The sequence below is a fragment of the Symphodus melops genome, assembly GCF_947650265.1.
Source record: "Symphodus melops genome assembly, chromosome: 7".
Lineage (NCBI taxonomy): Eukaryota > Metazoa > Chordata > Actinopteri > Labriformes > Labridae > Symphodus > Symphodus melops.
The window spans coordinates 6137604-6154055 of NC_136697.1; the positions used below are offsets into that span (position 1 = coordinate 6137604).

At 40.3% G+C, this 16452-nt stretch overlaps 1 protein-coding gene across 11 annotated transcripts in view; it reads left to right on the top strand.

Annotated features, from left to right (window-relative positions):
* Positions 1–16452, top strand: part of astn1 (astrotactin 1) — a 393364-nt gene that overhangs the window by 170468 nt on the left and 206444 nt on the right. For all 11 annotated transcript variants that reach the window (XM_079347778.1, XM_079347781.1, XM_079347782.1 and 8 more), the window contains 2 exons: positions 2711–2877; positions 6124–6318. In XM_079347778.1, coding sequence (XP_079203904.1) covers positions 2711–2877; positions 6124–6318 — 362 coding nt within the window. The remainder of the gene's footprint in view (positions 1–2710; positions 2878–6123; positions 6319–16452) is intronic.

The window sequence follows — 16452 nt, forward strand, 5'->3', positions numbered from 1 at the left end:
TCATGATTGGACAAAAACGAGCTGCTTGATCAGACAGGTAGACTTTGAGGGATGAAATATCTGGTGTAGGTACCATGAGTCTGGTTGTATAGATGCACATCTTCATCTAAAAGTGGGCTGCTTCCTATAAACCAGTGCAACCAAAACACAGAGTCAACAAATGTCTTTCCAGGCATTCACAAAAGGACCTCCACTCTGTCCAACAGGAGACGGAGGAGGCAAAGAGCAGAGCACGTGTCAGAATAAACACAGTGCATTATCATGACCAAGTTACACTTTGTTTCCTCATAGGACAGAGGCAACAACAACTCGCAGTAATCACATGGTGTCTTTCACAATGTAAACTACAAATGAAGATATAGTGTGAGAGTTCCCATTCCTCCGGTATGAAATACTGATGCACCGTCACTTCATAATGTACTGGGATACGAATCAACACAAACCAGGCTGGCGGTGCCACTTTGTCAGAACTTTGTCCAAATGAAGTCATCTCATCTTGCATTGAAAGCAAACTATGTTGTTAAGTCAATGAACATTGAGGAGATCTGGTTTGATTGGAAAGACAACAAGTAGAGCTGGGCAGAGCGACTCTTCAGCAGTTCTCGACTGTCAGTTTGAGACGTCCGGTAGTTAGCAGGACTGCAAACTCCACATGGTGAAAACAGATGGCACTAAAAGAGCGGAACTGAAACGGCACATTGTGGACTTTTCTGAACATGATGGAAATCCTCACACAGGAGCAGTAGCTCAGGAACTTAAACCGGAGGTCCGCTGCTTTAAGTTCCAGTACATACAAGTGGTCAGGTATCTAACATGTCTCTCAATGACAGAGTGTAAATTCAACCTCGGGATTAATAAAGTCCTTTTTGTTTTATTTTAAATGTATGATCTTTATGAAGAAGAACACTCTGCAAAGATGTTGTTTTCTCAGACTCAAAGTGCAAACAACTGTGGACGGCACTGTGGAACAACCTCGTCAGCTTTATTAGCCAAATGAGCCACCTGGCCTCTCTAATGAACACTGTAGGCCTAAATAATCAAATAGGCAGTGGATGATCCCACGGTGCGCGGAGGAGAGCTGCTGCCTCGTTGCTGTTCTGAAGGCAGTGGTGCCTTGTTAAAATGCACTCCATCAAAGTTCCCTTTGAAGTAATGGCTGACAGAAGACATAATGTGAATTTGGCTTGACAGGTCTCTCAGACTTTTGCCTGGAAAATACTGAAGGAGTGTGTGGAAGGAGGGAAGCGGGGTGAAGTCGGGTCTCACAGTGCTTTTGTGATTTCACCCCAGCACAGGCTGCGTTTCATCAAAAAGTTGCTCTGCAGAAACTTTATTTTTCAGAGTGTTTCATTTAAAAGCTTGAAGTTAATTTATGGCACCGGTTGCTGTGTCATACTTTTCCAAACTTAAGGATTTAATTTCCCAAATCAAATATGAACACAGTCTCATCTCAGCTGTAATAAAACTTGATTAAAACCTGCACTGTGGCCTGATCCTATTATAAAGTGTATTATGTTTTTATAGACGATGTGGTCAGATTTTTAATTTCTTTGATCTTTGATCCTGAAGTTTGGACGTGCCATGCAAATTATTTTTTTCCCTATTTTTTTTTTCTTTTTGGAACAGTCAAGAGAAAACTTTAAAACTAAGATTATAAGTTTGCAGTCAAGAGTTCACCTACTGTAGCTGAATGTGTAATGATTGAAGCGGGGGCAGAAGCAATGTCATATTTCTTGTATGAAGAAACAAAATCACTGCGCATGGAACAATAACATCTCGATGCCTTATGCAGACAAACTCCAAATATTATTAAGATTTTTATTAGGGTTTGTACTATTTTTCAAGAGAGCGTTGTATTTTCCAGCCTTGAGTTATTCAATGGTTCTTGGAATCCACAAATGTAATTAACTTTATTTATTAATGCAATTAATGTACGTTTTAGTTTCAACTTTTTCTGTGAAGAACTCCTAACGAACAGCTGTCGATGTTGTTCTCCGACTTTGGTCACTTCCTGTTAGCACCTGTGTGTCTGATCAGACTTGAAGCAGTTCCTTTGTACTCACTGATATTCCTTCCTCCTCTTTAGACCCTTGATTGTGTTGCTCTCTGATGTACGTCACGTTTGATATAAGCATCTGCTAAATGAACTGTAGAATGTTCTTTCTTCAGTTTGGTAGATTTCTCTGCCATCTGTCATCACGTGTCATTTTTACACCTTTTATCTCAGCTGTTAAACGCTCCTTACCTCACCCTGAACAGACCATGACAGACTCCGAACTAACCAGGCTCATTTCTGTGAAATATGTCTATGTGTATACCGACTTCTAAGTATTCCAATCTAATCCAATATATTTAAGGAGTATTCAAATTAGTGTGCACGTTGAACCAGTTTTCCCTCTGTTGCGGCCTTTCTGCTGCTGTTGTTCAACTCTTCATATCACACTGCTAAAGGAAACATCTTGTGTGTGCCTCTTCACAGACGAAGCTCCGTGCTCACACAGGCTGCGCTAATGACAACAGAAATGTGACTGTTTTACACTCGGTGGCACAGATGTTATCAGGTCTGTTTACCTGTCCCAGCTGGGATTAGCGTTAATGTGGCAGCTTCCGTTCGTTCTTGGCAGCACCGTGAATGTCTCCCTGAATAAAGAGGAAGTGTGTAATTGCTAACATCAGTCATTTTTTAAAACGCTTTTATGTCCTCCCACAGTGCCCTCCAGGGCTGAGTCCTATGAAGGATGGGACCGGGTGCTACGACCACCACATCGGCATCGACTGCTCTGACGGCTTCAATGGAGGCTGTGAGCAGCTGTGTCTGCAGCAGCTGGCTCCTCTGGAGGATGACCCCACTCTCTACAACATCCAGATGTTCTGTGGGTAAGAAAGAACACGTTCACCGCATTCTATTTTTGATCACTATAAAAAAAACCTCTTATTTCACTGTGCGGAGTGCTTACAAAATGCACATGACATCCGGGCATGTGAGTGTTTGCAGTGTTTCTAGGTGAAGCCAAACTACCATTAATCTCACATCATATTATTATCACAGAATATATTTTGCAAATACTTTTAGGATATGCATATTAAAGAGTTTAGCCTCTAACATACAGAACACTTTGTAAGCTAATTAAAGGTCACATATTTTGCTAAATACATTCAACCATGGTTCTCTAACACTAATATGTGACTCTATAGTCTGAACAAACCTGCCAATTATTAGAAAGGATCGTGCTTTCCATCTTCTGCCTGCTCCACTTTTCAGAAACTGTGTGCTCAAATAGGCCTTTTGAAGATTTTCCCTTCATGACATCACAAAGGGTAGTAGCCCCTCCCACAGGTGGGTGACACTCCCACAGCTAGGTGTTTGTTCTGCTCTCTGAGTCTGCCTTCTCAGCATAAACAATAGGACATGGAGCGAGAAAGCCCGAGACACCTGAGCCCTTCCAGAGAGGGGGCGTGGTCAGACACCGCTCATTTACATATTTAAAGCTACAGACACAGAACCAGCCTGTTCTGAGCAGGGCTGAAATAGAGGGGTTTATAGACATGATCAAATACAGGATCAGAGTGGATTTAGAACAAGACACGTCAGAAACATTTTGATTAGCTCTGAGACTTATTTAAACTGTTTGAAAAGGAGGATAATATGTGACCTTTAAAATAATATGTTGTAACCTCAGGGGAAATATCCCCATCACTACAACGTTTGACTTTAAGCTTATCTGCTAACGCTTCATTTTCAAGAGCATGAAAATACTTAAAGGCTTATGGTTGGCTTGTTTGTTGTAGGATGAACTATTGGAAGCACAAATTAAAAATACACACATCCCAGCATTATCATAAGTAATAAAAAAAAACCTCAGACAGTTAGGAAATGAGAAGGATAAGGGACAAATTAAGATGCTCGGACTCGTAAGACAACTTTAAATCTTTTTTGAACTCGAGAGGGGTCATGAAAATAATTCCTGCAAAACATTTTCATTTGTTGCCCTGCATACGTTCAGGGCTTCTGCAACATTGTATGATTGACTGATTATTGTATAATGACCTCTGCAGACTGTACCAATGTTTTATTCTTTGTTTTTTGAAAAACTAATGAAAGATAGAATACATGTTTGAGTAGGTTTGTTCTAAAGTAATAAAATAATGCAAATATAATTATTTCATAAATAACATAATTTACTGTTATGAGTTAATCATGTATTAATAAAACACACCTTTTTACAGTAGAAATGAACATGTTTACATCCTGCTACAAAGACAGGATGTCCAGCTTTGCAGCTGCTGCGCCTCCAGAGGGAAACAGATTAACATGTACAGTCACAATTCCCCCCCCCTCTCTCTTTCTCTCTCTCTCTCTATCTTCCTGATTTCTGACTCTATCCTCTCAAATAAAGGCATACAAAGACATTAAAAAATAACGTACATGACCTTACATTTCCTTTGAGATCTTCCTCTGATAGTATTGAAAAGTATAAACTATTCACTTCAAACCACTCAAGTACTGGCTGAAATTCTCTACAAAGATTGTTTACACAAAATGTCAAAGCCAGCTCTTTTACAACTTGCTTTTATTTTTAACTCAGTTCTGAAACCAGCCAGCTGGAATAACAGGAGTTACTTCAAGGGTGATTCAAAGGCTCCAGTTGTTGTTATTTTTGAAGCAAATGAGCCGTACAACAGCATATTAGTGTCCTGCATGTATAACTTTGTACTTAATGAAAGTGGAGATCTGCCCAGCGTGTTCTAAATAAAAGTTTTGTTTTTGATTCTGCCTGCTGTGAAATGATCAGCAGGATCCTGCAAACAGTGGTTTAGAAATTGAGCAGAACAAGCTTTGGTTTGTTGCTGTCATCCTTACATCAAACATCATGTCTGATTGAATTCACAGCTGCAGCACTTCTTTGTTGTTACTCTGCGCACTGCAGATTCAGCTAATCCTCCACTCGTCCCACTGGAGACTGACATTAAGTCTGCGACATTTGGCATCCAGGAGAGAGTCACTCCCAGGCAGATTATTGCTTTCTCTTAACCTCCGATCCCCAATTTCACAATTCTTTAACACCAGATTTTCTGTTCTCTATTCTACAGAGATGCAAAAAAAAAACCTCAAAGAGAGTGAGTTGACATGACTCTGTGAGTTCAGCCCTTCACTGAGATAGAGGGTGATGTGCCAGTTGAGTAGACATCTCTTTGCTGATCCTACACGGCTGAGTTGTGCACATTTTTAATCATGTGAAAATGTACACATAAAAAAACACCTAATCTCTAGTAACAATTCAACTATGATTTTATTGATACGTTTTAAATAATAATTCACAGTCCTCGTTGTTGACAGTTTGATTATATAATTGCCTTTAAGTGTCCCAATCACTGCAAACATAGGCTAAATACACACCCACTTTTCCTATGTTAATACAAACATCTACCTGTCGCGTCCATAGACCATAAACATTAATTGGCGATCCTGAGTGACCTCAGCCTTCTGTTACGACAGGAAGCTACAGGCATAACTTTGGACAACATGTGTTACTGTTACAGTTTATACAATCCAAACGGACCCCTTTAAATAAAGAAAAACATACAGGATGTGCACTAATCAGACCTTTTCTGTTTATTGTACCGACTGTAAACAGGTTTATTTATGCTGTAAAAACTGGTGTTTTAGGCTGTGGTGTGTATTTAGAGAAAACAGACACATCTATGTAAAATGAGAAATTAAACACCCCTATATAGTGTGGATGGACTGATCCTTGATTATGAGACTGGCAGACGAATGAGGCTCTGACAAACTAATCGTTTGAGTACTCGATTATATCGGGTCACACCGGGAAGATTAAAGAGATTTTTCTTTTTTTCTGACCACTTTCATTTCAGTCATTCTAGTCAGAGCAGGAATGGGGCTTTAATAAAGTTAGCTATTTAGACCAAAGAAAGCATCTTATTGGTCCTGTCATCTGTCATGTGATCTCCTTTAATCATTTAAGACTCACAGCAGCTGCCTGTCATATGGCAGACTATTAAAGAGTAAACAGTTTTAAAGTAGTCTCATTACCACCTGTTATTTCTCAAAATGAGATGAAAAGAAATGGCAGAAAAAGTCTCAAAACTCTGTCACTTTAGGTGCATCGAGGACTACAAACGGGGACCAGATGGGAGGTCGTGCCTGCCGCTGTCCGAGGTCTGCACCGAGGGAATAGACTGCGGGGAATCAGTCGACATCCCGGCTAACCAGACCGTGTTCGGAGACCTTTTCTATGGATACAACAACCACACCAAAGAGAGCACCTTGGGACAGATCCTCAAGGCTACCTTTAGGTAAACACACAAGCTGTTTGTGAAGGGGAGCATGTGGGACATTGTTCTGCCATTTGTTTCTCAGCAGGAGAGCAGTCTGGCAAGGTCTGGGCTCCCACTGCGGCGATGTCCGTGTACCCGTCATTGTTCCTGGAAGACTTTGGGCTGAAATAGTCGGAAGTGAATGAATTTTGTGTACGTGTACTAAATGTGTCAGAAGTCGAGGTTTGGTTTGAATTGAAAAGGAGTTATACATGAGGCTTGTAATTACATCAAACGTTATACTCTCTGATGTAAATGTAGAAAGACAAATCAATGAAATCAATTAATACAAGGTGGTTCATGAGTTAGGAATGTTTTAATAGTCATTCACTGATTGAAAAATGAATGTGATCACGTGACAAATCTGGAACTTTATGTCTGTCCACATCGGTCCACACCTTAGCACTGAACTCAGGAGGTGAACCGGCACCTCTCCAGCTAGCAGACCAGTGTCCAGATTTGGCCCACACCAGGACATGAACTGCTCCCGACCCAAGTCCCAATAGATTGAGCTACCATCGGCCAACTGTGATGTGATGTCAAAAGCCCCTGTCCCAATTTCAGTTTGTCCTATTTCCATGGTTACAGTGCAGTGATTTGTGTGCAGACCCCCGACAACACGCTGCTGTTATTGATGTTTAAGGTCAAACATTGTTCAGCACATACTGCAGTTAAAATGTGGTTCAAAAGCACAAAGTAGAACAAAAAGCAGAAATAATCAGGAGGCTGACGTGTCTCTTGAGTTTGTAATGGGGATGGGTGCGAGTAACATTTCGTTACTCTCACACCTGTGCAAGTGCTGCTTTTGGCTCATACAGCGTTACATGAGTGAGCCAGCTTTTTGTTTATGTTTACATATTGAATGTTTATGTCATTTTACAGGCATAAAGTTTACAATTCCAGCCCGGGAGGGGCTTTTTTTTAATACGCTAAAATAGAATAAATAGTAATCTGCGGGTACTCGGGTACTAGTTCATTAGGTAGTTCATATAATCCAGCACAGTGATTACTGTAAATTGCCATCCCTAGTTTGTAATGGCTTACCTAATTAAAATAAGGATATTGAAGCGTTATTTATTTATAAGACTTTGATTTTCATCACTAAGAATGATAATAAAGTCTGCTCCTGTCTTTTATAAAACACATTTCTCATCCTATCAAGCAAATACTGTGAGAGGAGAAACACTCATAAAAGCATTCCACCACCTCTTTGGAAAGCCTGATGGATATTTCACCACATGGGTCTATTGAGATGCCGTGTTCCTTTCATGATTAGCTCAGGGTTTGATGTGGATGTTAACATACTCTGAAGGTGTTTAATTATCAATGGCTGCATGCTGCAATCATTTCCTCTAAACTTAGGAAGTCAGAAGGTCAGCAAAGTCATCTGCCATCCAGGAATTTAATTTTTACCACTCATGGATTCAACAGCTCGCAGGCAACTTCCCCGCTTGGGAATCCACTGCTGTAGTCATAGAGAGGGAGGGGCGGAGGAAGCGAGAAAGTTAATATCATCAAGAATCTAAACCTCTAATGCTCTGATCTCATTTGAACGTGCTTTATGGATAGAGAGTGGGGTCTGAGGCAGAGCACGAAATGCTTCCTGTGCAGATGAGGTGGTGGAGGAGGAAGGGAGAGACTGTTGGGAGGCATGGTTAATGCAGGGCGTAATAATTACAGATGGCAGCAAATGAATTATAACTGACCAGGATCCAGTGCGCTGAAATTTAACCTAATTGGACCAGAAGAGCATTTGAAAGTAAAATGAACCGAAGTTAGCAGAAGAGAGTATCTTATGTGAACTCAGAGCATCCTCTAAGGACTTTAGTCAGTGGAGCATTCCCTGTCTGAGCTACTGCAACACTTACAACACAAAATTATGTAGAAACACACACAAGAGGCTGCCTCAACTAATACATGACTGCTTTATAAATCTGTTTCCAAGGGAGCTACAAGTCAACCGTAGTGTTGGACAGAAACATGACATGTAGCTTCAAACATGCTGTAGTTCTAAATAACCATGTTTTAACCTGATCACTGTTTAAAGGAGTAACTATTAGAACGGGATGCCAATGATTTTGCATTTCAGTGTGCAGTGGGTACGGAAAGTATTTAGACCACTTTAAAAATGGTTCACTCTTTGTTTCAATGCAGCCATTTGCTAAATTTAAAAAAGTTCATTTTATTTCTCGTTAATGTACACTCAGCACCCCAAAAAACAGAAATATAGTCATTTTTGCAAATTGATTAAAAAACAAAAACTGAAATATCACAAGAGTGAAACATTTAAAGGGCTCTGTACAGTAAAGTACATTTACTGTACGAGGTTACTCGCCCAACGACACATCCGACAAGTGTCTGCAGGAGCTGTGCAACCTGCCCGTTCAGAGATGAGCGTCTCACCCCACTGATCCACAGCCGCCCCCACGAATCGAACCAATCAGAGTGTTGGCTCTTCTTCCCTTTGACAGGCAGGTGTGCCTGCAGGCTCACGGTTGCTATTTACATGGCAGATTTTAGTCTCGTTTATGCGATCGATCAAACTATCGCCAGCTCGCCTAAAGGATCTCCTTTTGTTGTGCCAGTAAATGTCTTGAAACACACAGAAGACTCACATGACACTTACAAAGCATGTTTTGGTGAATAAAGATTATAGTTTGTTAAAGCATCAGAAATGATCAATGCCTGATGAGGGAAGACACGTTGAATTTCTCACTGGTAGGATGGAGCAGGGTCGAGATGTTACTCGTGTTCTGTGAGCTCAGCATCATATGAAGGTGGGCTGTAGATGTTCATTTATTTACTGTATCCTCTGGACTGTGTGTGTGTGTGTGTGCGTGTGCGTGTGCGTGTGCGTGTGCGTGTGCGTGTGTGCGTGTGCGTGTGTGTGATGGATACTGGACAGGCTCTGTCACTATCTGTGGGCATGACTGGCATCGACCGTCATCGTTGTGTACTACAATCATTTTAAATCGGTGTCACATACTGTAAACCAACAGGAAGTCGACCATTTTACGGGACTGTATTTAGCTCCATTTCATCTGCAGTCAGGTAACGACACAGAACAATTACAGCATCAAATTATAAAAGCAGACTGAGTTAGGAATGATTCATAGATATCAGTCACGAGGCTTGGAGGCCAAATATCAGCCACCATTGAACACTCTGTGTGGAGCTGCAGCACAGCAGTATGTATGTTCCCTCTGTTTAACATTAGGACTAAATACATGCTGCCTGCTAACCTCTGAACAACAGATACTAAGGAAAAAAACACCTGAAACCTTGTAAAGAATGATTTCAGTCATCAGAAACGGTGAAGTCCTCGACAGAACTTTATTTTGGTGAAGAGGACACTGCTGTAGGATGAAAGTCTTCCAGACAGCTTTATGTATTTTTGATGAAGCACGAAGCCACAGGTGATAGGACTCACAAGCACAACTCTTGAACACAGTTTTGGTAAGGAGGTAAAAACTGTCTGTACTTATAGCAAGCAGTGGCAAACGGATCCATAAAGGGAACAGGTGAAGTCGAAGTCAACAAACAACGCAGAGATCGATACCTCCAAAGTAATTCACTCGAAACAACGGTTTGACAAGCAGGGGACGAAGACCAACTAGCACAGAAGGAAGGGAAGACACAGACTAAATAATAAAGTGATGGGAGACAATGAGACACAGCTGGAAACGATCAGGGCTGACAATCACACGGGCATGAGGGCAGGAAGCGGAGGATCTGAAACGAGAGGTAAGTAACTCAAAATAAAACAGGATATAATGCAGGTACAAAGTAAAGCATCACCTGAGACACAGAGCTGGACAAGGTACCTCTGCTCATCATCAAAGAATAGCTTAACGCTAATTAGCTAAAATGAGCTGTTAGCATTACATACCAATAGTATCAGTCAGTGTCCTGGGGAAGTAACATTAGTTAAAGGCACTAAAATCATACATGTTGATCAAACATTAACACAATATTTGATGTCAGGATGAGGAGAAGTCTTTTCTTTTGTTCCCTCACAGCATTGATCCACAAATGTCCTCTTCTCTGGGGTTTCTCTCTCAGATGAAATCATGTAGAAGAAAGGCCCAGACCTGTCTCCTCTTTGGTTAGTGCATGGTTTTTCATCTGATCATTTACACTGGTTAAGTCTGTAGGTGGCTACTCAGACTGATAATGTGTCTGTAGCGTACAATAGTAGGAAGACTTTCTGTCCAACCAGGTGAGCGGTTCCATAAGTGTGTGACGTCATGTAACAGATATGAATTAACCTTACATCCTACAGGATTTGACCCCTTACATCATCAGGAAAAAAAACCCTAACCCTAAATCCTGCTTTAGTGATTGGAGCTGAAGTAATCCACAACTCCCCCCCCCCCCCATCGCTCTTAGTCCTGTGCCGCCCTCTCCAGCTCCATCACAGTCTACTTCAGTTACTTCTGTATCTACTGACCTCCACCAGCTGTTACTCTGGGATCTACGTTTGGGCCTGTCCAGTTAGTTTGATTTGACTTCTTGTCTGAATTTTTCAATCAAACACCAATCCGACTTCCTTTTCCTCATCAGGGTGTCTTCTTTCTCTTTTTGTGCCTCCCTCCCTTCATTCCTGATTTTATTTGGCAATTTACCTTCAGGATGGTTCTTGTGCACGTGCTGACAAAGGTGACTGACTGATTATTTTCTTTACCAGTTCTCTGTCCTGTAAGGAAAGTGTGTTTCTTTTCCAACCTTAGTGTTAGATATATGTAAAATGATTCAAAGCTTGATCCAAAGGCAACTGGACTCTAAACTAACTGGTGGACGAAGTTTGGAATGAAATCCTCTGCGGGTGATTAACATGCTAATGATCAAGGATGACTCACAAGAGAGCCGTTAGCTGAGTCGTTGACCTATTTTCACCGAAGCTGTTTCACATATACACTCCTGAAAGTATCATGATAATTTCAGGATTTCAGGAGTTGGGGCAGAGCCACAGGGTCCGCAATACGAGGCTATAATGAGAAGATTTGCCTTTATATCAGTGCTGCTGCACATGTAGTTTGGTGGAATCATAATGTCATCAAAAGATCGGAGAGCACTTTACTGATGAACAGAAAACAGAATACAGCAGTTTAATTACGTTTGCAGAGGTCTGAGCGGCTTTTTCCAATGACTTAAGTCACGTTATACAGTATATATTTATATATATATATATATATATATATATATATATATATATATATATATATTATGTATGTGCCTAGAGGTGAATGCTCCACATCAGCCCACATGGACTTGCTGCAGAAACAACACACGGGGTCTGGCATGAGAAACTCTGGCATTTACATATAAAACTCATCGGGGCTCCAGAACAACTTTTCTCACCAACATCTCAAAAACACTTTAAACTGTCCAAAAATCAAAAAGTTGCTTGTTATCGTCTGTAATTGTTAGTATAAGTTTTATTATGTTATAGACTCCAGCATTCTCTAATGTAGTAAATGAAAAACAACATTTATATCGGTACATTTACTATTTTATTACATTATATTATTTATATCAATTACATTTATTATCATGGATGTTGGTTATTTAAATAAAGATAGATAGATAGATAGATAGATAGATAGATAGATAGATAGATAGATAGATAGATAGATAGATAGATAGATAGATAGATAGATAGATACTTTATTGATCCCGAGGGAAATTCAAGGCATCCAGTAGCAGTATACAGACAGGCAGGACACAAGACATTAATTACAATACACACCCGCTGTCCCCCCTCCCCTCTGTATACAAAATCCCCCAAACAAGATTTAGCAGCCCCTATGTGACTAAGAACCCCTATGTGACTAAGAAGAAAGTATATTTTTGAGCTGAAAAGCTTATGTTGTGCTGCGGTTTATAGACATTTAGCATTCACTGAATATAAAATTATAAGACTACAGGTTACAGATTTAAAACACATCTGTCATTACAAACTGCATGTTGGCACATGGAAATAATGTATATAAAAATAATTGTACCACAATAAAAACATCAATAATGGCTGTATATTTCGTATTTAAATGTATTTGAGAGTTCTCACTTATATTTGTTAATATTGCTGTTCAAGTTATAACAGCAGGGGTTATTCTGCCTGCACTGGGATCAGTGAGATTTCTGCAAATGTCAAAGCATAAACTACAGTCATCAGCAGTCTGTGGGTACATTTCATGCTCCGTCCACCAGTTAGTTACGAATGGAAAACGACTTTCTTTTGTATATATACTTTATTAATTTTGGAGGGAGGGAAACGTTGTCAAGGTCTACCACATTGATCTGCCTTTGGATCAAGCTCCAAATATGAGCTGGTGTGGATATCAAAGATTTTTGATATGCAAGGTCCTACACAGATTTGAAAATTATGTTCTGGGACATTTCCTTCGAGCTGTTTTAAGTACTTTATTATGGTTATTGTATTGGTTTTTTAGTCAGTGTTGATGAGTTATTTGTCGTTTTCCCTGATTAATAATCTTTGGCAATTACGGTCTTACAGATGGACCATTGACCAGTCTCCTAAAATTAATGACTTACAAAATTAGAGCTAATTAGCTTCAGCTCATAATTTCATGTTGGCAATGTTAGTCCTTTTAACTGTGTGATGTGACTTTTGGTTCTGACTTATAAAGAGTGTCTTCATGCTGTGGAATTGCAATGAGGAAATTTAAAGTTGAGGCTTTTGCAAAATGGATTTGGACCCAAAGACAACCAGCCGTCAGAACTGAGCCCTAATTACACAAACTTCTTTATCTTTTTTTCTGTTATTAAGTTTAACTGGTGCCAGGGACCAAAAGCCTGGACAGCTATTCTTCTGCTACATTGGCTTTGACCTTTTTTTTTTTTTTTCTTTTTTTTTTTTTAAAGAAGTCTTTTACCACATGCATCAACTAAATTGCTGCAGTACTCTTCAAATATTAAAAAAAAAAAAAAAAAAACGGGGGGGAATTTTAATGCCATTCAGCAGATTTAATGGTTCAGATGTAATTCTTTTTTGGAGAAATCACTGAGGCTTTGCGAAATCTGTCCAAAACACTTGACTCAATACTCTTCATCACTCTCAGTCCCTCCCCTACCACTGGACAGTAAAACTGAGAACTGATGAGTGTGGCTTTACGACTCAACATCTAGTGAGAGAAGCCTCTGAACATTGTCATATTCTCACTACAACTACAATAGAAGTGGTCAAATTGGATGTTCAGCCTTCAAGAGTCACTGACACAGTCAGCTGTAAGTTGAATATGTCGCCTGAACCTTGGGCTCCCTACTGTAGGGTGACCATATTTTGATTTCCAAAAAAGAGGACACTCAGGACGGCCTTGAGACACAATTTCAGATCGGCTTATCTGCGGTTTATGAACATGCTATATTATGCCTTAATAGTGCAAAAATAACTTCTGTAATGAAATCAAATAAAATGTGTAACTACCTGTAACAAAATAGTAGCTCTCTTTCCAAATAAATAATGTGAAAATATGAACTCTTTGTGTTAGAAAATCCAGCTGTAAATATCTCCCTTTCAAGGAAATAAGATAAATAATACATTTCAAAAGTCTCACAAAGATACTAACTGAACAAACAAAACATGATCTACTTTTAATCTTTTGTTGTCTTCTTCATCCTCCTTCTCTGCCCATCAATATCATGCTGGAGAGCTGATCTTTCCCAGCAGTTTCCGGTTGCTCAATAAATAAGCATAAATCTCTTTGCTGTTGCTGTGTAGCTGTTGTGGTGTTTTACAGTGTGAAATGCCATTGCACCTTCTGCTGCATTTACAGCATCCTCTGTTTTCCCGGGTCTGACAAAGAACTGTCAACTTTGCAGGAGAACTCCCACCTCGCACAGCTTTTTTAAAAATGTTTTTCGGTATGTGAGCGTTGAGATCTCCGGCACCTTCTATTAGACACTGAAACATATGTGCCAGCTTTGCACACGGGGCACTCTGCCTCACACTGGTCCCGACCGGGACGCTACGTGGGAAAATGTTTGTGTAGTTCATCTGTGAAGCTGCACTTACGCTTCAGCATTTTGTGTGCAATTAATGCTGCTCCGCTGTCTTCTCTGTTGCTGCTGTCAGCTCTGTTCTCTGTGAATGTGCACGTCGCAGAGCCGCCCACAGAGCAGTTTTGTTGGGAATTACGTCATGCAACAAAGTAGCTACCGTAGTACTTGTGAGCAAAGCGCCAGTCAATTTAAGTACAAGCTTGATGGTTCCATGAAAACAGTGAAACCCGGACATTTTCATGAATTTATAAACCCCTCCCGGACGCCCCGGACAGGACGTAAAAAGTGGCAAAAGAGGACGTTTGGTCACCCTACCCTACTGTGTGTTTTATTTTCCCTTGAAAGAAAAGCAGGAGAGAGACAGAGGGCCTGAAAAAAATGTTGCATCAAGGAAAATGTGTACGTCATGTTCACTGGCTCTTATTCAAACCACCCATACCCCACCACAACCTCAGAGTGACACTAAGCATCTGTCTCCATCAGTCAGAGAAGAGGATGAGTCAAACTTGGATGTTATGTAATTGTTATCTGAGGGAAGTTGTTTTCACTTCCCCCAAGCTAAAAGCACCATCTCTGCCTTTTGATCCCTGCAGCTGCCATGTTCAACCTGTTCTCTTTCCCAATGTGTCAAATATGACAGCTTGGACAGTGGCCCAATGCTTCAAAATATGAAGCTTTAAGGCAGCCTTCTGTAGTAGCGAGTTGACACTGTGCCCAAGCTTGTTGTGCTAATGTGCCCTTGTAATAAGAGGAGTGTGAAAGTCCACTTGGGGCTGGGTGTGGGTCAGACTGACACAAGTAATGTAATTACTCCACTTCTGGATTTCTGTTCGTGGCCAATAGTGTCTTCCCTGAATTTGTCAGCAATCTGTGCTTGCATTAGCTACTTAAGGCTAATAGGAAGCTAGTACTTAGGTAGTGTAATGTTGATTACAACAGAACTCAGAATGCTGCTTTGTGCTGTGGAGTAGCTCAGGAGGAAAGACAAGCATGGTGAAAGACATGAAGCCCAACGTGAAGAAGCTAAGAAAGAGTTACCATCTCTGACACAGTAAGAGTCCTTGTTCCTCACACTAGCTTTACAAATGAACAAGCTATAGTTGACTGTGTTTTCACATTGTTTCTTAAACAAATGATACCACACACTGAAACTACACACCCAATAGAACATGTGATTCTAGAGACTTTTATTATTGAGGTGATAAATGTATGCCAGCAGAAATCACACAATCATTATTTATCAGCGGCCTTTCCTTGGGAGGGTTTGTTGTCGCCATGGCCGTGGTAAAATGGATCAGGAAGTCATGTGACAGGAAGTACATGGAAAGGTTTTTTTTTTTTTTTTTTGTCTTTGAAACGTTTCCCAAGTGTATCATTGATATATAAAACATGTGTCCTATTCAGAAATGTGTCTATGAGTAGAAAATAACAATCATGCACTTTAGCAGCTAATGCCTCTGCTGGGTTTTAACATGTTTTATTTAACATGTTTTCTCCTGAAACTAAACACGTGCTTAAGTAAACACAGCCGAATTGCAAACATTAAACATGGCTTATCACATGTCAAGCACCTCTCCAGTCTCCTTCATCACATTTTTCTAAAAGTCCGACAGGGTATTGCATATTGCTATTTGTGGACTTAAAAGCAGCATGTTTTTAAGTGCTTAACTACGAGGGACGCCAAGATGATCACATTTGTAACTGTGTGACGACAGACATTCAGTAGGTCCTATTTATTTGTTAATTCTTTATGCCTCCACCCTCCACCCCTATACACTTACAAATACTCAAAAGAAACCCACTAACCATTGACTCTAAGTAAAAGTTTGACTGCTTATGTTTTATTTATTTTGTGGGGAAAATGCTGCATCAGATGAAAACAAAAAATGGATCACTTTGCTGGCTCGAGCAAGGTTTTTCTGTTTTGATCTTTTGGAGCAACAAGAAACACAGACAGAATAAAAAAAAGCAAAAAAACGAGGTGTGGGCAGGTATCCAATGGCAGAAGACACGCACTTGTACAAGCAGAGAAAAACAGCGAGGACACTCAGGAATAAACCCAAACACATACGACTGCAGAAGGTATGCAGA